Consider the following 21,430-nt stretch of genomic DNA (forward strand, 5'->3'; position numbering starts at 1 on the left):
GGCGCTGGGAACATCTTCAAGCCGCTCCTCTGAGAGGCAGCAGGAGAAGGGAATTTTGACTAGTCTCCTGGTATCTGGTAACTTGAGACCGCCGTCCTCTTACAAGCAGGTGACCTCTGTCACTTGCATCGTGCTTATCTGTCAGAAGACAAAGCTGAATGCCAGCCTTTATGCTGTGCCTTTCCTTTCATGCCTGCCTTCTAAATGCTGATTCTTCCCCTTTCCTGGTTCTGGGTGACGGTTACCTCATCTAAAGCAGTACAGGGCTCATTGGCTTGAAAACAGTTTTTCCTGTTCTATCTATCTATCTTTACATCTAGGTTGGGATGTTTTCTTCCCCTTGCGTTTTCCACTCCTTTCCCTAGGAGTGTCCCTTGTCTAACTCAGAAATGCTTAGGTCTGAGATCAGTCGTTTTCCACTCTTCTGTGTTAGTGCCGGGACTCTGATGATTCATCGCCTACAACTTTGTTTCATTAGGATTTGATCCCATTTTTCTTAAAGCATCTAGATTTATTGGAAGTTTCAAAATGAGGTTCTTGCACGTTGCCCAGGGGCATGGTCGGTTGGTCTGTCTGTCCCTTCTTTCCTTCTTTCCTTTTTTTTTTTTTTTTTAACTCTGTGGGAACCTGAGTTAGAAAATAATAACTGTTGAATACTGCTTTGTGATGATGGAAGACTACCTAATACGTTTTTCATTTTTAAATAAGTGGTAGGGAAGAAAAGATTTTTTCCTAGTTGAGTATTTCTTTAAATTAATGTAACACTTAATTGCTTTGAGTGGTTAATCTCTTTCCACCACCTTGCACCTGCTTCTTTATGCCTCTCTGCTTCTATGATCATGAACTTAGGAGGAGAGGCACGAACATACAGAGCTGTGTAATAGCAACTGGGTATTAGTGCTGACTTAAATTTGAAACCCTCTATCCTGATCCACTTTCTTTGCAGCTCTTCCCCTTTTTACCCTGCTATTAAAATATTTTCCATCGTTCCTATGACTGACTTAAACTTCATACAGGTTTTTATATATGTTTTCTATTCTTGCTAATACCTTGATAATGTAAGGTATAAGGTTAGAAAATCTGAAGCAGGAAAGAGGAGTTTGTTGCTACCTATGCAAGCTTTTGAGAAGAAAAGGTACAGTGGATCATTTTGTGTCGGTTTACATTGACTTCAGTGAAGCTGTGAGTGGCTGAGTCCTTGCAGACCAAGAGAGAATTTGCCCTAAGGCTTGTTTCTGTGACTTGGGTCTGTTTGTTCGTGTACACTCTAGTGATGGATCTCTGGCAAAAATAGCGAAGGTGTTTTCATCACTATTATACAACGTCAAATTGATCTGGGTTGCTATTAGCTCTGTGTGAACCCTGCTGAACAGGCATACAGCTAAATCAGTGCCAAATTTGTGATTTGATATTGTTCTTGTGCCAGTGCGTTACTTCAGCTCTGTCTATTGAGCTTTCTTGTGACTGATTTTTGCTCAGGGACTGGCTGTCTTCTGCATTTGTATTGTGTGGTATCTTTGGGGGTTTTTTTTGTAAATTCCCAAATTTTTTTTGAGATAAGTTACAAATTTCCATAAAATCATGGGATTCTTCATTGGTCTGTATTTGAAACGCCTTAATCTGTTTTCTCTGAGACTTACAAAGTAAATCTGTTTTAATAGATTTGGCTTGTCAAAATCGTGCTTTTTTGCGGAAGTCATTCTCTTACTTGAAGGTTTACTGTTGATAACAGCATCTTCGTTTAGTAGGTGACAGTATAAGAAAAATTGCTCAAAACTATTGTGGTTCTTGTTAAGCTGCTTCATGAGGTAATCTAGATATAAAAGCTTTCCTAAATATTTAAAGCCTTGCATACGTGCAGCGCTTAGGATGTGTAGGTTACTGTTCCTATCAGCTCCTCTGTCCTTTCATTCTGTCTCCGCTTATTGAACTGGCTCCGTTAACCTATAAGTAAATTATAAGGGGCAGCTTAATCAAACTGTGGTCTTTCTTCTCTTAGTGCATTTTGGGAGGTAGTGTAACCAGACCAATAATGGTAAAATGCAAATACTGTATGTTTATGCTTAGTGAACAGAGAGAGTTTAGGGGCTGTACACTGTTTTTTCCCTTATTGACAATTGTGTGAAAAATATGAAGGCAAAATAACAGTACATTATGCTAGACTGTTAAATCGTCGACATACTGTTCATTATTTTAATGCAGCTTGGATTTAAGTCATGAATTAAAAGGATTCAAACAAGGTCTGTTTGATCCAGTTAATCCAGTACCATAATTAGTACTTATATTTTCTAACTGTGTGTAATCACCTTTAAAAAATAATCTGAAATTAGGAGTGGAATAATATTTGTTTGTTTTAATAATTTGAGATAAATATATTCTCTTACAAAATTGCACTGAACTGAGATTAAGAGGCGGGTTCAGTATCAACTGTGGGCAATTTAAGAGGTATTCTTATTTTTATGTATGTTCTTGAAATCTAGGTACCCAAAGCTATTTGAAATCTTGGTGTGGATAAGTTTTATAGAATTGCCCTGGGAAAGACTTTTGATTCACTAAATTTCGCTTCTGGATTAAAAACTTGATAGCTGTTATACCTTAATTTTAGTGTCGCCTCAGTGCGAGGGACAGTATCCGGTCTCTCTGATCTGAGTCTCCCTATTGTCCTTTGTTGTAGGTTGCGAAGATGGTACAGTCCCCTCTTGTGTTGCTACTGCTGGCAGACTAGAGTTTGAGAGAGCGATACTTGCTGCTGCTGCGCTCACTGTTCAATGTTTCAAACCGGTCCAAGGAAGTAACACTCTCCTCTTTGGAGAGGACATAAAATGCATGTTATGAATTGTCTCTCCTTGGTCAATGATAAAGAAAATGGGGCTATTCCAGTTGCAACGGGATTAATGAATGAGGATACGACGACAGCACCTCAACTTTCTCAGCCTGCAGCACCACCGCCCCCTTCGCCATGTCCCCTCACAGGGGCACCCCCAGCCCCTCCGCTCCCCCCGGGGATGCCGCCACCTCCCCCACCCCCTCCTCCACTGCCTGGGCCAAACATACCTCTGCCTCCACAGCTGATAAATGGTCATGACAACCATGGCAAAAAAAAACGAATGCGGAGCTTTTTCTGGAAAACTATTCCTGAAGAACAAGTCCGTGGTAAAAACAATATCTGGACAATTGCTGCAAGACCGCAGTATCAGATTGATACAAAGACAATCGAGGAACTTTTTGGGCAGCAGGAAGAAACCAAGCCCCAGGACCCCCGAAGTCGATCTTTAAAGTCTTCATTTAAAGAGACTAAAGAGGAGGTAAGAATTGAAGTAAAACCTCTCTTTTACATAATGCTGTAGGAATTGGTGTGAATTCTGACTCGCCTTTGTCTCTTTTTCTGTCACGTTTCATCCTTAAGTCAAATTTGTCTTGATTTGATGGAGAGGGGAACCATGGGGAGGATAAGCAATTTGTTCTTAGTGGCACGCATTTGTTTTTCAAAGAGCTAATAGTGTTTTATTATTTTTACCTGGTAAGTGCTGTGATTTGGTCACCTGTTAAAATAAATATAAATAAATGGAGGGAGCTGAAGGCATCTGTATTTACTCATGTTGGATAGCCCTTGAGTTTTCAGTGTGAAACATAGGTGTATTGTAACTTTTTTCTTCAGCTCTTCCACTATGGCTGTTGTACAAACAAAATGTTCTACCTGCAAACATGCACCAGGTGAGAGGGAAGAGAATCCTATTGTAAGGGTTAATGCTGTATATATCCTTGATGTCCTAGAGACTTCAGGAAGGGAAGTACCAGTATGACAGCAAGGAAATAAAACATAATATAGTGATTAAGGGAATTTGTTATTTAATTGAGATAATTTTAAAGTTTCAACTTTCATAAACTTTGCTTTCCTGCTAATGAAAACTTTATTTCATCTACCCTGCTTTTTCTGGACACTAAAGTAACCTTCTAAGAAGGTCTGAAGATTGTTACTGATTTCAGTTCTGGTGGTTAGGAGGTATATACCAAGCACTTTCAGCTTGAAATACTCTCTGGTGAATTGATACGTAGCTTTTCTAGTTCTTAAATCCTGATGTATAGACAGCCTCTTTGTGAAGCCTGAATTGAATTGTCTCAAGTGATCTTTCTGTGAAGTAATTGCAGGGTTGAAATGCAGATTTAATCACCAGTGTGCGTCTACATACATGTTAGCTTGTAAACAAAATACAGAGGGCATGGGGTTAAGAGATGTAACAATGTATCAGTTTTTAGTGAGAAAATAGGGACTTGAAGTTGATGGTATCTTGCAGGATTCAGGGAATGTCAAAATAAGATCAGCAGGGACAAGGAGAGAAACCAATGTACTGATAGTGTGCATGTTGTACATAGACTAAAATAAAGGGTTTAAAACAGACATGGTATTGCAGACACTGAAACCCTGACATCGGGAAGGAGTAACTGGGGTCATCGTCAGAGGTAGTCATTAACCTCTGTGCTGTTTTCAGGCTATGTTCATCTTCGAATCCGGCTCGCAGTGAGTGGACTTCCTGTACTGCATGCAGACATACACAACTCTGGCCTCGTGTGTGTTTCCTTAGAAGCTCCCCCTTTCAGGACTGCCATATGGAGAAGATCTAGTTATAGCAAAAATGATGATAAGTAACTGAATGTGGTCCCTCGCGTAGAGTAGCTGGAGCAGAGAAAACCCTGGTGTGCTCCAGAACTCACGCGTTTTCATGTACAGCTTGAAACTCGGGGCATCCTGAGGAGGTTAAGAGCAGTGTTAGAGATTAAAATTACAGGTCTGCAAAACAAGGGTTTCTCCAAGATACAGTGCCTTGGAAACAAAAACCTGCCTTGCTACAAGTTAATGTTTTTGTGCATCCGTCTGGAGCTGATAAGGTAGTTCAGTGCATCTCCCTCCACTGCCTGATGCTTGTCCAGCCTGGTTCAGGACTCCCACGGTGCCTTTGCACATGGCAGGTGGTTGAGGCAACAGTCCTTGCCTCTGAGTTATGCTACTTAAGTGACAAAATGTTCAACTCCTTTGCTAAGCTTTGTCAAGCATGCCACAGCAGTGTGTCAGACAGCGATGAGCAATTTCTTGTGTGTTAATGGACTTCGCAGTACTAGCTGCTTAGCAAGGAGGGAAGGAGATAATCCTGAAGAGCTATGTGTTATTGGAAGTGCGGAAGCACAAATACGCAACAGCTCACATGCTTAACGTTACTACAGGCATCATTCAGCAAAAGTATGGAGATTCGAGGCATAGGCAATGTGTGTGATTTCCGTCATCAGTGCTGTCAGCTGCTGCTCACTTCCTTTAATGTATGACGGTTATCCTCAGTAGTAAAATCTATGGGGGTTGAAAGGATTTGGGGGCAGGCTGAGGTACACAGCATCCATGTGACCTTGCGGAGAGCATGTTAGCGTGGGGCTGAGGAAGCTGTAGTTCTGTTCCTGGCTGCATTGCTGGCGTGGCAACGGAAGATAGGCAAGAAGACATTTTGTGTTTCAGTACCTCTATTCCTTTTGTGTAAAACACAGTTGATTTTAGAAAGTGCTTTATGGTCTAGCAGTGAAACATGTTCTTTGCAGTTTAAATAGTGGAATTAGTCTAGTTGGCATAGTATGTCAGCAACAAATTTTCAAGATAACTTCAAGTGCATAAATTCAAGTATCACTTAGATCCAAATCCGAAAAAACCAGCATGTGCCGAAAGTGCTGTACAAGAGTGCATGGCCGGAGAGTCTATTCTTTTGGCTCAGTGTCGTTCCTCTCAGTGCAGTGGCATAGCTTCAGTGGAAGTGGTGAAGAGTGACTCTTCAGGCAGTGTTGAGGGCACTCCCCCAGAGGCTGTGGTGGGGATAGGGGTTTCATACCTTCTCCAGAGATCGCTGTTGATTGTGGAATCATAAGCAGTTTTGGAAAAAGCGCTCTCTTCATGTAGGAGCTTACAATACTGCATGTCCTTTTAATTCCTCACTCGTCAGTGATTTATACAGGGAATTCAGATGCCCAACTCAGGTTATTGAATCCCAGTTATGGAGGCTTAGCACTAAACATCATCATTATAACAGAATTCCCTTTTGAGATTAGAGTCAAACTCCTACAGCAAATGCTATCCTTTTTGTAAACAATCCCTCACCAAACCCTTAGGCGATTAATTAATGTGTTGCCTTGACTAAAGGCTTAATTTGCCCAATGATTTCATGTAATTTGAGCCTCTGAAAAATAGGGGGTGTAGAGTTAAGTTTACACACCAATTTACTTTCCCCATCCTTTAGTGGTTTCGCAGTACGGCACAACATACACTCACCTAGGCTATAGCTAGCCTGGCAGCGGAGTGGGCAAAACAGCTTGTTGCCAGCCAAGGGAGCTGCTCTTGCTTTCTCCTTCGAACTGTCCCTCTGCTCCTGTCCCTCACCTCCCCCCATCTGTGCGCTGGCTCTGGCAGACATTGGACCCTCTGTAAACAGATTTAAGTAGCTCAGCAGAATGCTGTTGGGGTTTTGTGTTTTGTTTTCAACTGGAGTAGTTTTCTGCTATTTTAGTGAGTTTTGGTGGCTTGTGAAAAGGTGCAGTGAATTCCAGAGCCTGTGCAAGGGGCTAGTGAGAGAAGAAAGATGGAAGGGGCAAACAGGATGTCTCTTCTCCCTTCTCCTAGTCATGCCCTCTTTCTGTTTTCCCTGTGCTGGCTCTGATGCTCATTCCACCTTCTTGAGAGCTGATTCAACCTATTAATCCAGCAGAGGACTAACACAGCAAAAACCCAATGAGATGAGTACCAGTGCCTGCCTAAGGGAAGGAGCAGGCTAGGAATGTGACAAGGGAGGATGACATGGAGTGGGGTGGTGCTGTAGTAAGCTTCTAGGTTCACTCTGCCGCACTGTGGAAGTGCACCTTTCCACAACCACTCCAGGCAGTGCGTGTGGCTCAGAGAATAGAGGCCAAAATATTAAACTCAACAGTGATGGTTAGTGTGTTGTAAGGTGAAGTGGAAGCTGAAGCAGGAAATTGTTTATATCCTTCCTAACCTCCAGCACCAAGCCTGCGCCAGCAGGCTGTTCCACACTTGCTGTAATTTGTAAACTGTATCCCACCATGTGAAACCCCATTGTTCTTATCCAAAGAACACATGTGATGTTTTGCTTTCACTGATCTGTCATATATCCACTTCATCATATTCCTGTTCCTTATTGACAGTCTCATGGCAAGAAACTCCTGTTGCATTTCTGCAGTCACTACGAAGTCAGTATTGATGTGGGGCTTTTTGTGTCTCCCAAAACAGTCTGAATCTCTTGTGTTGATTGCAAATTTGTGTCAGAGTTCAGAAGTAGCTTTCCTGTTACCATCATCACAACTTCACCATGGTACTCAAGCTAATGTTCCCCTTAATACATCTAAACCAGCAAATATTTCAGTGGTAGATTAACATTTGTCAAACTGATGCTGTTACTACCCTACATGATCTATGCCTGCTGCAGATTGCAGAAATATGCTGAGTTGAATACTGTGGTGATGAGAAGCAGATTCATGAGTGAATCAACTGTCCTTGCTTCTAAGATTGCATTGTTTATGAAGGAGAGGTGGCAGGTGTGTGAGGCAGTGACACTTGCATTGGCTGGCAAAGTGCAGGTGTTAAGATGGTGCGAAGTATCTGAGAGAATTGTAGTATTTCTAGAGTAGGACAAAAAAAAAAATTTAATAGTTTTCTCTGGTAGGAGAGTTGAGGAAGATGACAATGGAGAACACTCTCCTGAATTTATCTGAAGTAAATCATAAGAAACCATATGAGAGTTTTCTTTGGTATGGAGAATCCCAGTGAGACTAGGAAAGTCTGTTTTCAATTCTTACTTACAGTCCAGTGCAACTTTTTGAGTCAAGAAGTCCAAGGGTATTACTGGTAGACAGCACTTTAAAATCTCTTCAGGTGTTGAACAGAGATTTGGAACATGCTGTGCTGGCACCAGTGCTGAAGGTGTGTATGAGCAGAAGATAGGACCAGACCGAGCAGAATTTATAAAAAGCTGAGGTAATGTTTAAAGGGTAAAAAGCAACAGCTTGGTAGGAAGTCATATGCAGACAGCTTTTTGCAAGGACAAAGTAGAGTGAAAGCTTGGTGGGGAAGAAGAGTAGACATTACAAATATGTTAAGGCTAAGATTATAAATCTAATATTGCAACAATGTGAGATGGAAAATACCGTACTTGTGTGCAAGGAGTAGGAACTTGTATTTATGGAGTATCTGCCAGGTTCCCCTTTTCTCCTCCTTACGCTCCCAGCTGGAAACTCCTTGAAGGTAGTTAAGTAATGACAGCTTTTTCAAACACTTTTGATAATCTTGAAGTGGACACCAAGCAAAGAGTGACCAAAAACTGAGCCAAGTGTTTTGATTGTGTGTTTGAACAAGAAATCGGAGAAAAAAATAGAGTACAGTCATATATAGAGCAAGAAGTGTGTCTAAGATCCTTGTACTTAAGAACAGCTATGACATTTTTATGTTGTGCTGATAAGGCAAATGCAGCTGTATATGTTGCCATCTGTTGTTTTTCTTCAGGGGAAGATGTTTAAAAAAATCTCTAGTTTTGTTTGAGGCTGTACTGTAAATCTGGGTTGTGCCATGGAAACCAGAGGTTTATGCAGCTGATGGTCAGTCTTACTGTAAGAGTTACCAACTGTGACTGAAAATAATATGTACAGAAGGTTAACTGTGAATATGCTTTAAAAAACTCCAACAAACCAAAAGCCAAATCATGATGGCAAAGCTTATAGGCTTAAACTAGTACAGAGAAATCAGAGAATTAGGAGTGACCAGAGCAATTGGAGACTGGAGCTGGAGTTTGAGAGGTCAGTGAGAGGTCCCTGCAGTAAAACATTTGAAAAAGATTAGATACTGCAGGGGGAGAGATAGTTGAACCTGTCCTATGTTAAAGGGCTTTCCCTTAATGATCTGTTGGGAGCCTCTCAACTCCTAAGATAACAGGAGAATAAAACACAATCTGTCCTCTTATCTTTGCATATGCTAAAACTGAAGGGCTTCAGGCTAGCAATCATCTAATTAAAACTAATAAGCTGATATTTCCTGTGTTTTCTGGTCTTTGCTGGTTTCAGAAGAGAGGAAATTCCAGAATTTCAGAAAACTTTTAAATCTGATTCACTCTTTTCAGCAGATGAGGAGGCTGTCTCCTGGGTGTATGTTGAGGATAGCACATTAATCATACCTGTATTTTCACTGTCACCAGCTGACTGCAGGCTAATTCAATTTCGTGATGATGCCAACATTGCATGTATATATGTATTTCTAATTGATGCACTGTCACAGAGGTCAAGACACCTTTACAGTTGTCAAAACCTCAAACATCATGTGAGTCCAACAGCAGTCTTGAACATCTGTGTGTACTGAGTTGTTTTATTGTAGCAATCAAGTGGCACTGTTAATGTGAAACAGTTCTCTTGTGCTTGTAAATCTCATGACTTTTGTAGCTGCTATCACCAAAATAGCTGTGGTAAAATTTTAACCTTAAGGACGCGATTTGCTAAAACGGGGCAGACATCTCAGGTTTGAACTTGTATGCTGTTACAGGAAGAAAAACTAGCATAAAAAGAATTAAGACTTTTATTTTAAAAAAAAATTTAAATTAATTACGGAAAAAAAGTTCATTTTTTTTTCTCTGCTTAATCTCTGGAATTGTACACATAAGATGATACAGCAAATCAACTTTAAAATATAAAGCAGGGGGAGACTATTATTGTATTATGGGTTTCTGTTTGCTTCTAGATAAAGCAAACAGATTTGAGCATTATCTGTCTCAGGTTTTGATTCAAGATCAACTTACTTATCTTTCTGTGGATCAGCATGGCTGTTAGTTTGCGTGAATGAAATCAATAGCGCATACTGACCTCTGCTTAGAAAGACCATCCTCACATTTGTTACAAAACCTCTGATATATGTAGGTTTTGAAGTGCTGTGCTCACTAACCACGGGACCTTCAAATGCAATACAACATATTACTTGATAAGCAACATTTTGCAGATGCACCATTATGAAATGAGCAAGAAGAATGTTTTTACTTTGTAATGAAATAGAACTTACCTTGATTCCTTTCTTCTATAAATGTTGCTGTGGTTTTTTTGCTTCACTTGGAAAAAGGTGTTGTGGGTATGCTGTGTGTTTCCCTGGTAAAAACTAGTTCTGTAATATATGATCTTTGTTGATAAGAAGTGACACTGTGTATTAATTTGGCCTGTGATTTGGTGGCAACTGCAAACAATTATCTGTAGCAATTTAAGAAATGATACCTGCATTATATACTATTTTCTTAGGTATTGGTAGATTAATCTCTCTTGCTCTCTCTCTCAGGTTTCCATTTTGGATGCAAAAAGAAGTATGAACATTGGGATATTTCTCAAACAATTCAAAAAGTAAGATTTGATTTTTCCATGCAGCTAGTGCAAGCTGCAGATATGTGAAATTCTTTGTAGATCTCATCAAATGTATTGTATATTGTGCTCTGTTGCTGGTGGATGTTACAGTTCTATACAGATTTGTCATAAGTAACTACATTTCATAATTTGTTTTCTAATATGTTTAGTTTTGAGTGCCATTATGACTTAGCACCATTTAGAGTTTGCTACTGTTAACCAGTGAAAGTGAGTTTTCATGTATAGTTAAGGGAAGCCCGTATATCTCATGTAATACTGCGTGAGAGCTGCTTTTCACTGGCTTCCTTTCTTTATAAAGAATTAATAGGAAGGAGTGAGGTGAGGAATTTTTTTTTTAAGAGCAAGCTGTTTCAATGCTGGTTTTATTCTCTGATAATGTTGCCCTTCAGTAAAGGCATCACTGAAAGTGGTGTTAGAACAACGCTGCTATGGACACTGATACATAACCTCATTATAATTTCTTTGAGTAGCCTGGGCATGGCTTTTTTCAATTTGTTGCAACTATTCACCCTGCAAGTGTTAGAAATGTGTATGCTCAATTGTTTTTTCAAGGTCTGCTGAATCTATCATTGAAGATATTTATCATGGACGAAGTGAGCCCTATGGTTCTGAACTGCTGCATGAATTTCTTAAATTATTACCAGAAGCAGAGGAGGTAAATAATGGTTTTATATGGAACTTATTTTTTTGTAGAGTTCTACTGCCTGGGTTTCCAACATGAAGGTCTGTAAAAGAGGAATCCCAAGGCCTTCCTGAGGACGGGGATAGGAAACCACTGAGTGCAAAGGTTCAGTCTTCATTTGACATGTGGTATTGAGGTTGCAGTGTAGTCGTTCCCTTCACATCAAGTAATTTCACCTACTTTTAAGGTGCTTCTTCATGAAAGTAGTGATAAGGTATTTTTGTTTCTCTGATGTCCCTTATGATGTCCCTTTTGTACCATGAACATTTAAGCAAGACCTGGAACCCTCCTGTGTGCAGATAATTCTGCTCTGGAGGGGGGTCAGAAAACTCAGACTCAAAGTATATCCTAACACAAACAAACCAAGTTTCACTTCTTTGGCACCTGCCTTACGCTATCCCATTGCAATGCCTGCGAGTTGAGTATTGGTAGCCCTATGCTACTGTCTCTTCTCCCTTCTAGTTTGCTGCCTGCTTGGTGCATCTGGGATGGGCCTGCTCTTGGACCTGGGTCACTGGGTTCCAACAGGACAGAAAGGCTGCTCTGCTGTACAGCACCCATAGAATTTGCTAACATGACTTAGTTCTCCAAAGGAGGCATGTTAGAAGGCACAGAATTACCAGCAGCACCTTCTGCAATGTCCCTGCGCTCACCATATGACCAAGATGCAAGTGCTGCTTTCTCCCCTCCCAGTCCCAACCTTCAAGTCCATTCACATGACTAAAGAGGTGAAGCTTCATGCACTGACCTGGGAGCCCTGCTTAATGATGCACAGTTCCTTGTCTGCTCATGTATTTCCACTGACCCATTTGTATGTACTTGAGAGAAATGTATACCACAAACTTGACAAAATTAGCATTAGAATTGCTTGAGTGCTTCACATCAAAGTGATGTCTGAAACCTGGGAAATTGCTAGTTAACGTCCACATACACATCAGCCTCAAGTCCCATGCTTTACCACTTCAAGGTCATACTGTCAAAGCACTCTGTTTCCTCTGTGCAGCAGCAAATCTCAGATCCAGTCAACAGCATAGCATGTTGTATTATTTTGCTGTCAAATATATAACCCTAAACTTGGCTGCTTTTGCAGGGAATCTTGTAAAAACTGTATTATTATATTTCATTAATAATTTTTTAGAGTTGGGGGATATTAACAAGTTGAAATGTAATTAATCTGAAAGAAAGAGGTAACTAGTTCGGGGAGCTCAAAACTATTCCCCATTCCCTCTTTATTTGACTTTCAGTACATATTCCTGTATTTAAGGAGAATTTATCTCCTTCCTGAAAGAGTCAGACAGAGGATAACAGTGAAGTACTAACTTAAAAGAAAGTGACTCCTAGTTAACTTTGTGTATATTCAGCAAATTAGACTGAAAGAAAGGTGTTTTTTCTTCTTTTCCTCTTTCTGGTTTAGATCTTGGTTGTTATTTTATGACAAGTAGAAAATCTTTCAAATAACATACTCATATGTTACATAAATGTTGTAATTCAGATAGGTTTGTAATGTAAGTTGTTGAATTTTATCAGAATTTTGTCTGCAATACTCAGCTAGATGCTTTAGATATCCAGTAGGTGCTGCTAAGAGTGAAAAGGTGTATTTATTTCCTAGTAGATGATTTGACAACAGGCCTGCCCCTCAAGGTAGTGGGGCCAGAGCACTTAAGAAGTGCTTTTAAGGAGGTGCTTGAGAAATTAATAGAAGAGATTTTTATGGTGCAGAGGAGTATTAGAAATTAAGGGGTAATAGACGTTAGATTTGTTGCTGTTCCCAAGAGAAGGCTGGAAAGAGGCTTGTTCCCAGTGTGCAGGTATTTGTATGTATTTAATTAGTTCCATGCTTCAGAGATCTCATTGCTCAACGTCAGGAAAAGGAAAGACCCCCCCTTTCCCTTCGTTACTCCCCTGTAATTGTTTAACTGCTTGGGAGTTTTCTCCGTGAGAGCTGGGGGGCGGGGGGCAGGACAGGGAGATCGCAAGTGTGAGGGACTGATGCTCCTGCTGGTATGGAAAAATGTTTCAGTGCCTTCATGTCCTCATGCTTCAAGTGTTCAAGCAGGTCTAATAACTCGTTTACTACTATGACTCCTAAAATTTTAGTGTAGTCAGTTAAAAAATCCGTTCTCTTTAGGAGCCTCAGAGCTTTTGTTGTTTGTCTTTCTCAGCACTATTTTTTCCCCTAAATGTATGTTCATCGTTCTCCTTGTATGTCCCCTTCTTTTTTGTTAGTTTATTATCTGCCTCCTAGTCTGAATACCTGTCTCCTGGAATAGTGATTCACCATTTGCTAAGGGGAAGAAGCCATCAGAGCTACGGGAAAGCCATCCAAACTATACGGTCCCTCTCTACATACAGATAATCCAAAATCACTAGAGATATCGGATGAAGTGTTGTTATTTGTTCTGCTGTTCCCTATTCTGTTTAATAGTCCCTAATGTCTTTTTGATCTGGTTGTCATATCACATGAGAGCGCTTTGGCAAGGTGTCATCACATTGGCCTGTTCCTGCAGAATGTTGCACCTGTCCTCAGCAAGGGTTCCCTGGGATTATGCTTAGATATTTCCTGTTCTCCTAACAACCTGCTTTGGTGTTGTAAGGGTTGAGAATTACTGTGAGCAGAGACTTAAGCAGTCAGATCCGAAAAGGTTAATTGGTGGTTAACCATGGGTGGGCTTCTGCAGTTCCTCCATATACTCTTCTTTTCAGCAGCTCAGGTATTTACAGTCACATTTCCCAGTAGCACAGTTGTCTTGCAGGTTGCAATGAGAGCCAAGTACCCCCTGCCAGGCATGTGCTCCACCCTAATAACTGTGTTTGGAGATGTCTTCTACTTTTTCTTTTACACGGTACCATAAATCCTTAGTCTGTAAAAGTGAAAGGAGGGAGAGAGGAACACCGTTCCTGGTCATAGCTGTAGAAAGGGCAACTCTGGACCGTCGCGTTCCTTCTTTTTTACCAACAACCTTTACAGTTTTATCTAGTGTGAATAAACACTGGATTTATACTCCAATCTTATCTTATGTAGAAGTGCTGTGATATATAGTCACATTACCTGAATGTTCCCCTGGTCACCAGTTTGACGTATGTGACATATTTTACATAATTGCAGTCTATATTATCTCAGGCACCTGATGGACGTTCCAGAGTTTTTGAAATGGAATAGCTTTTCCACAATGGAGGCTAAGTACTCGGGCTAACAAATACATTTAACACCTGTTGTCTTTAAAATTATTTTTTCTTTTTGCAGTGTTGTAATGTGGCAACTCTGTTTACATGCAAAAATAGGTGTTGTAATTTTCTAGTAATTTTCTAGCTGTTTTCGATGAAGAATCCCAACAGCTATGAAAGCTGTTGGGATTTTTGTGTATAAATGGCAAATACTGGCTCTTTGCTGGATGTTTTTGTCAAACTAAGACCATTATTGAAATATTGGCACTGCTGTGAAGTCTTTTGTCAAACTGAAAATGTTTGGATATTTTCAAATGTTTAATTTGGAAAACTTGCTAAGTTCTTGAAGCTGGCAAACCTGGAGCTTGCTGCAAGGTTCCACTCAATGTTTTGTTTAGGGCTGTGGGTGTGGCACCAGCCTAGCCATCATACAGTGGTTAAAAAAAAAAGACCAAGAAAAGGTATAAAAATTCTCAATACATTAACAAGTAAGATAAGATGACTGATTTTTTGTAAGCCTTGTTAGAAGTCCTGCTGTTTGTACCTTACTGTGGTTAGCAGTTTTGTAAGAGGAAGAAATGCCAATTTGGAATCTCTTTCCTTCATCCCTTTTGCAGCTCATGTTTTTTTCCAGGGAGCCTTTGTCTTGACTGAAGCAATGCCCTTCTCTGCTATATCACTTCTAAAAAGATCCCTAGCTGTTTCATAACAATATACTGTTAAAATGGCTGACAGCTGTCATTTACTGGCATCCTGACCAAAACAGAGGAGAAGCTTTTAGCTGCTTTTATGTGGATATCATTGCACTCATCAGCAGGCCCAGGCTGGTAAAAGTTGAGAGAGTCCAGTGTTTAACGAGCTAGAATAGCCAGAATTTGTACTTTAAATATATACAGAAGAGAGCATATCATACTGCTAATCAGCTCACCCACACACATGCACACCCAGGTTATCAACGCAATGTCTTAACTTCCTTTATAATGTCTCAGGCCTGTCCTTTGCTCGTATACTCTGTTTTAAAACCCTCATCATCTGTCACCTGCTTTACTGGAATTGTTTTTGTCTGTCAGCTCTACCCTTTTCAAACCATGTTTGTGTAGGTAACTGCCCCCTTCTTTCCTCAGCCAGTGCTGTTATATGGTTGACCATCCTTCATAGCTTTCATCTACTGCTTCCTTTTTCGCCCCTTGTGATAGCTGCAGGTTTTTCTCTTTATCATTTGCTGACAGAGGTTTGCCACTGCCCTGGCATGTGCCCTGTGGTGCCTAATACACCTAATACATTAGCTGCTTTCCCACATGCCCTTGTAGTTGGATTCCACTGTGATGGCTTTTGGGGTTTTGGTATTTTTTTAACTCTGTTTTTCTTTAGTGGCCTGAATGTTTGCAACGGTATGGAAATATAAAAAAAAAAAATCCCAAGAAAATGTTTACTTCTCTGGACTATTGCACTCGGCTTTACTTGTTTGTAACGTGGAGGATATTTGACTTACTTGATCAGAATGTGGGGAAATACTTAGTGACAAGCATATATGAGGATGAGTGGTGTACTGATTTATATTCTTCTTCAAAGATCCTGCATAGGAGTGCAACATGCCCGTTTTATGCCATAAAGTAAAATCCCACTAGTTGTAAAGAAGTGCTACTGGTAGCTCAAAAATGATTGAAAACTTGAGTGGCAGGAATGCAGTAGCTTTCCTGCCTGTGAAGAATAATGAGATACTTGCAATAGGCATATCAACTCCAATTGTTCACAAATCAAATCAAAGATCAGGCTTTCTCTGTTTCATAACTGTTTTTAAAATGAAGCAAATTACATATGTGAGAACCTTCTGTATCTAAAAACTGATTTAGTGTGCATGGGCATGCATGGACAGGGCAAATGCATATTCCATATACAAATATAATGAAAAATTAAATTAGTAGCTCTGCACCCAATTTGAGTAATACAGAACCGAGCATACAATGTAATTATGCTCTCTTGCATGTATACATTACACTGCCGTATCTTGATATGTGGCTGCATACTGTTGTGGAAAAGATTTTGTTGTGCTTGAAGAGAGCAGGTCAAGGCCAGGACTGATAGAGTTATTCATTGTGATTCTAAAATAAACCACATTTTTTAGCTCTTTTGTGTTTTCAGACTAATTATAAACCTACCTACTATATCTGTTAATGTGATTAATAGTGAATGTTGTCAATCCCCATAGTTTCTTTGCAGTTCCTGGCTGCATTTGATATTTGAATTTGAACCCCGAGAGTCTCAGTTCTCTTTGGGAAGACTTGGACAACATGGCTGCAGAGAGAAGAGACCAATTCCACGGGCTTTTGAGTAGCCTCCCTTGGAATGTGTAGGGGCAGCCATCCAAAATGTGTTTCAGTAATTTTTAGCTTTGGAGTTCAGAAGCTTTTCTTTTAGTTTATAGATAGTGTCAATTAAGTCAAATAACTTTTTTTTTTTTTTCAGCTTCATGGTGATGTAACTGGTCTTTTTCAATTATGAAATTTGTAATACAGAGGGAACACAAAATAAATTGTTGTCCTAACTTTACCTTAGCTATTCCCCAGACTATTTACTGTTTTAAGGCCAAGTTAACATAGGATTTAGTCTCCTGTGTTGAAAACTTTGACACATATGGAGAACCAGGCTATGCTGTGCTGAATTCCAGGATGAAAAGGACCTTACAACTCTTTTGTGTTTCCGTTTTGTCTGTTTGTGGAATGGGTCACTATCCTCCACCTTGCTTGGGTTTTGGGCTTGTCAGGTGAGCTTCTTTGCTGCTGCTTATAAAGGTAGTTTTGGACATCTAAGGCAAACACAGTGGGGGTTAAAATGGCTTATGTGGGCTGGAAAAGGGTAACCAGGCAGTGAGCACATCTTTGTTCTAAGGCTGATTACACAGACTGTCTTTTGGGTTGACTAGTGCCCAGAGCTTTTTGCATTGTGACATTCACATCCCATCCTACCCATCAGAAGGCAGCCTCATCGATGTCTTCTGTTGTGCATGTATAAGAAAGTTCGTCCTCTGGATGAATTCTAGGATTTAGTACTCCCTTGTACCACTCCAGGCATTTTTCCTAATATAAGAGGGTAGAAGAAAGAGGATTTTATCCAATGTCTGTAAAATTAACATTCCACATAGATAACATTGATTGGTACTTACTGTCAAAAGTATATTTAAATATAGTACAGGTAGCATGAATAAGTTAATATTCCTGTGAGTATCTCAGGATCTCTTGTTCACTTTTTGTGCATTTAACTCTTAAAATTTTACCTTCCTATAATTGCCTGTGGTTTATATGACCTTGATTTTGGTGATTTGGGGTGGTTTTTTTGGTGGGCTGCTTTTCTCCCCCCTCCACCCCCCCATCCCAATTCTGAATGCCTGTATCCTTTTCAGGCAAACTTTCATGTTTACAACATACTAAAATGAGGCTGGAGAATTTGAAATTTTTGTTGTTTAGGTTGCAGACCACTATTTTTTGGAAGCTAGGTTAAAGAATACTTGCAAAGACTAACTGAGAAAGTAGATGTCTCCCACTCCCCACTTCATGATGTAGGAAAAAGTGTTTATTTTTATTTTGCTTCTTGCTCGTTTAACACCTTAGAAATATCAGGGATGTCAGGTCTGGTCTTTCCTGTTTTATTGTTGGCAGACTTCTTGAATGACTCTGTAAATTAGGAGTTTTCTCAGGCCTCAAAAAAATGAGTATGCTGTTTTTCTTCAGAAGGAGCTTTTGTCTGAGTGTCTTGAGTTAAATTGGGGGGGTGGTGTGGGTGGTGTGGTGTGTTAGCAAATGGAGTTAGGTAGCCTGAATAAAAATTGCTCTTTGATTAGAATTCTCTTTCTCAGTCATTCGTTTTTGCTGGTTTTTTGTTTGTTTGTTTGTGTTTTTTTTAATTTGAAAAGGAAGGTTTTTCTGTTCTGGGTTTAATTTGTAGTTTTTGTTTTCTCTTTCTTAATGTGCTCTCAACATTTTTATTTTTTTATGATGTGGAGAAAGAATGGGAATAAAGCAGAACAAAGCTGTTAAAAGAATCCTTTTCCTCTGCTAGTCCAGAATTTATTTTAAATCCCTGATTTAGCATAGTGTATGTTGTCTTCCACTACAAATCAGTTACCTTTTTTACTGTGAAAGCAGAAAAATAACTTATGTGATTATTTTGGAGCCTGATGCTTTAAAAAAACTGTGGGTATCTTGCTAAATCATGGCAACCTGATAGCTGTTAATCTCCTGATGTAGTGTGCCTCTCTCCAGGATAGCTTAATAAGATTTCCAAAACTGAAGACCATCTGTGTAAATGTAGTTGTGAATGGGCTTTAAGTGTAGTGTTGTAAAAAGGAAGGATGATGGGCTGGTGTGTAAGTCAGTGGAAACATAAAACTGATACTGGGTGTGAACTTGTTGGTTGAATGAAGAAATAGTGTAATTGAAAGCGAGCTCTGCTTTTGGCCACAGTTGCTGTGTTAGCAGATGTGGAAGCAATTCCAGTTACACTTAAAACTATATGCATGTATTTTCCAGTTTTTCTATATAAACAAATAGTAAGTATGTGAGCAGATCAGTGGCTTCCAGATCATGCAAATATATGGATTTTGGTGGAGCTGGGAAGGAAGATCAACAAAATTAATGCAGTGATATTTCCTTTGCATGTAAATGGTGTTCTCAAAGTACTGGCAACAAATAACTTAAAATGCAAGATTGCATTTATCTTTAAAATATTTTGTATGAATGAAAAAAAATACAAACTCAAGAGCATGAAGTTTATCCCTTAAGAGAGTTTTAGAGGAAATGGTTGAAGGAAGTATCTGGAAAAAACCTTGGCTGCATTGTGCCAAAGAGATCTAGGCAGTCCTGTGCTGGAAATGCTGAACACAGTTAACTTTAAGCTATGCCCAAGTGTGTATCATCACAGTTGTTGAAGAGTCGAGGATCATTTTTCAGATCATCACTTTAGCAGCTATTGTGTGGGTGAACAGCTAGAGAACGGCAAATGGACCAGTTGGAAAGAAAAGAGCCAATTCTCTTGGGGAAACTGGGACAGCAGTGACCTAAACATAGTGATGAGAGCAATCATTGATCAGAAATCAGAACAATGAATCGGAAATCAGAAATCAGAATCACCAATCAGAATAATGGCATCATATTTCTTCTGCTGGACTGCGTAGCTAGGTTTTTGGGAGAAGAGTGATGTTAGTGGTTTTACTTTTCTGTGATTGGGATGTGTGCAAATTACGGGAGTTTGTACAGTGATGCCATTCAGTCAGTCACTGAGTGGACTCTCTAATGCCTCCTGTTAAATTTACTGCTTTTCAAGGTGTTTCCTTCCAAAGTCAAGTTAATCTTGATCTTTGATAAAATTCTTTGCTAGTGTTTTTTTCTCTTTTCTAGGTAAAGAAATTAAAAGCCTTTGATGGAGATGTATCAAAACTGTCTCAAGCTGATTCCTTCATGTATTTACTAATCCAGGTGCCAAAGTAAGGAGATAGTAGGTTTATTTTGTTCATGATAAATGTTCTCTTTTAGCTGTCAGTTCTAAACCTGTTTGTTTGTGTGCTCCAGCTATGCTCTTAGGATTGAAGCCATGGTGTTAGAGAGGGAGTTCTCACCCTCCTGTGCTTCTCTACAGGATGACATGAAAATTATAAGACGGGCAATAAAAGGTAATGAAGCGTGTTGGGACATGCGTAATAGTCTTGGTTTTGTTAGCGTGTTAATTAGTCTGCATTATGAAGAGTAGAGCTTGAATTTCAGGTACCTTTGCTATTAAAAGGAAGCTAACTCCCCTCTGACAAATGCCTTCAGGGTGTGCCTAGCGAATTTTTGCTTCCAAAATAAAAAATCTGGAGACTTTGGACACTAGCAGTGAGTTCATGACCAAAGCCTACAAGCGGTCTATCTGAAACTGACAGAAGTAAAGGCGTCCATGGCCAAATTAGGATAAATCGTCTTCTGAGTACAGTTTGCTCATTCATGCATCACTGTGTCTCCGATAGAATATGGTTGTTACACCTCTCTGCTCACTCTTTCAGAGATCTACAGAGAAAATCACTGTATAGTTTCCAAATTTCTCTATATGCCATTGCCTTTTGAGGTGGCAATATTGATGGGCTAAAATCTTTATTGTAGAGACAATACTGTTGCTATTCCTGTGTTTTCTGGTTTTGTTCTCTATGTTTCTCTACATTTCTCTTTCATTCTCTACATTTCTCAAGTTTTGAAATGCTGCAGCTGCTTATTTGTAAGGTAATCTGGTGTCTTCTACTCTGCAGGAAAATAGTTCATTTCCTGGTTTCAGTTAAACATTAATGCTGACCTTTTCAAATGCCTTGAGTGCCTATTTGTCCTGTTCCTCAATATGAAATTCCTATTTCAAGCTGGCAAATTTTCTGACAGGCTTCTAGAGCACTGTTTAGACTGCTTCTAGTGGTGTGAAAAGGCACAGCAGTAAAAATGCTCAACTATGAGCACTAGTGCTTAAGATAGTAGTTTTTAGTGCAACGAAAGGGAGAAAAGCCTGGTGTGTTTTTTCCCACCGGTGGGGATTGAACTAGTCCTTCTTGACTAAGAAAAATGTGCCTTAGCTTAGGCTGAGGTTTGAGTTTGGCCTTTTATTGGGATCTCTTTCAAATCATTGTTCTTTGTGTTTTGAGCAACAGACATATGTGAGGGAATATGTTATGTATAAAAGCAGCCGTGCCCTATTGTCCTTCATGTCCTTCACGCAGGACATCTGTGAACTGATGAATTCATTCCCTCCAGAGGAGACGCTTTGGTCTCCAGCTCCTGAATCAGGCCAGTCATGCAAATCAGACTGGCTGAGCTTCCCTGTTTTCAGTCCACTTGTGTCATGTGCTCTTCTCCATTTGGTCTTTTCACTTCAGGGTTTGTTGATAGCCCAAAGTTGTTTAGGAATTATGTCTACTTTTCTATTCCCATCTCCTATGTTTCCTTCTGTGTAATTAAGCTGAGAGAATATTTACTTAAATTCTAATGCTGATAATCACTAAGGTTTAGGATGGTTTAAATAGCCTGATGGGTTCTCATCTAGCCTGCTAATGGATATATCTCATAGTGACACTGAGCAGGCACTTACTATGCAAAATCTTTAGAAGTTGCCTTCTCCTCTTGGCCTTATGAAATTTGGTAT

The 21,430-nt window shown here is 39.7% G+C and overlaps 1 protein-coding gene across 2 annotated transcripts in view; it reads left to right on the top strand.

The window, feature by feature from the left end:
* Window positions 1–21,430, top strand: part of FHDC1 (FH2 domain containing 1) — a 37,998-nt gene that overhangs the window by 2,112 nt on the left and 14,456 nt on the right. For both annotated transcript variants that reach the window (XM_052777404.1, XM_052777413.1), the window contains exons 2-6: window positions 2,675–3,305; window positions 10,349–10,410; window positions 10,984–11,086; window positions 19,672–19,757; window positions 19,843–19,943. In XM_052777404.1, coding sequence (XP_052633364.1) covers window positions 2,823–3,305; window positions 10,349–10,410; window positions 10,984–11,086; window positions 19,672–19,757; window positions 19,843–19,943 — 835 coding nt within the window. In that variant the 5' untranslated portion in view covers window positions 2,675–2,822. The remainder of the gene's footprint in view (window positions 1–2,674; window positions 3,306–10,348; window positions 10,411–10,983; window positions 11,087–19,671; window positions 19,758–19,842; window positions 19,944–21,430) is intronic.

This window comes from Harpia harpyja, chromosome 2 (genome assembly GCF_026419915.1).
Source record: "Harpia harpyja isolate bHarHar1 chromosome 2, bHarHar1 primary haplotype, whole genome shotgun sequence".
Classification (NCBI taxonomy): Eukaryota; Metazoa; Chordata; class Aves; order Accipitriformes; family Accipitridae; genus Harpia; species Harpia harpyja.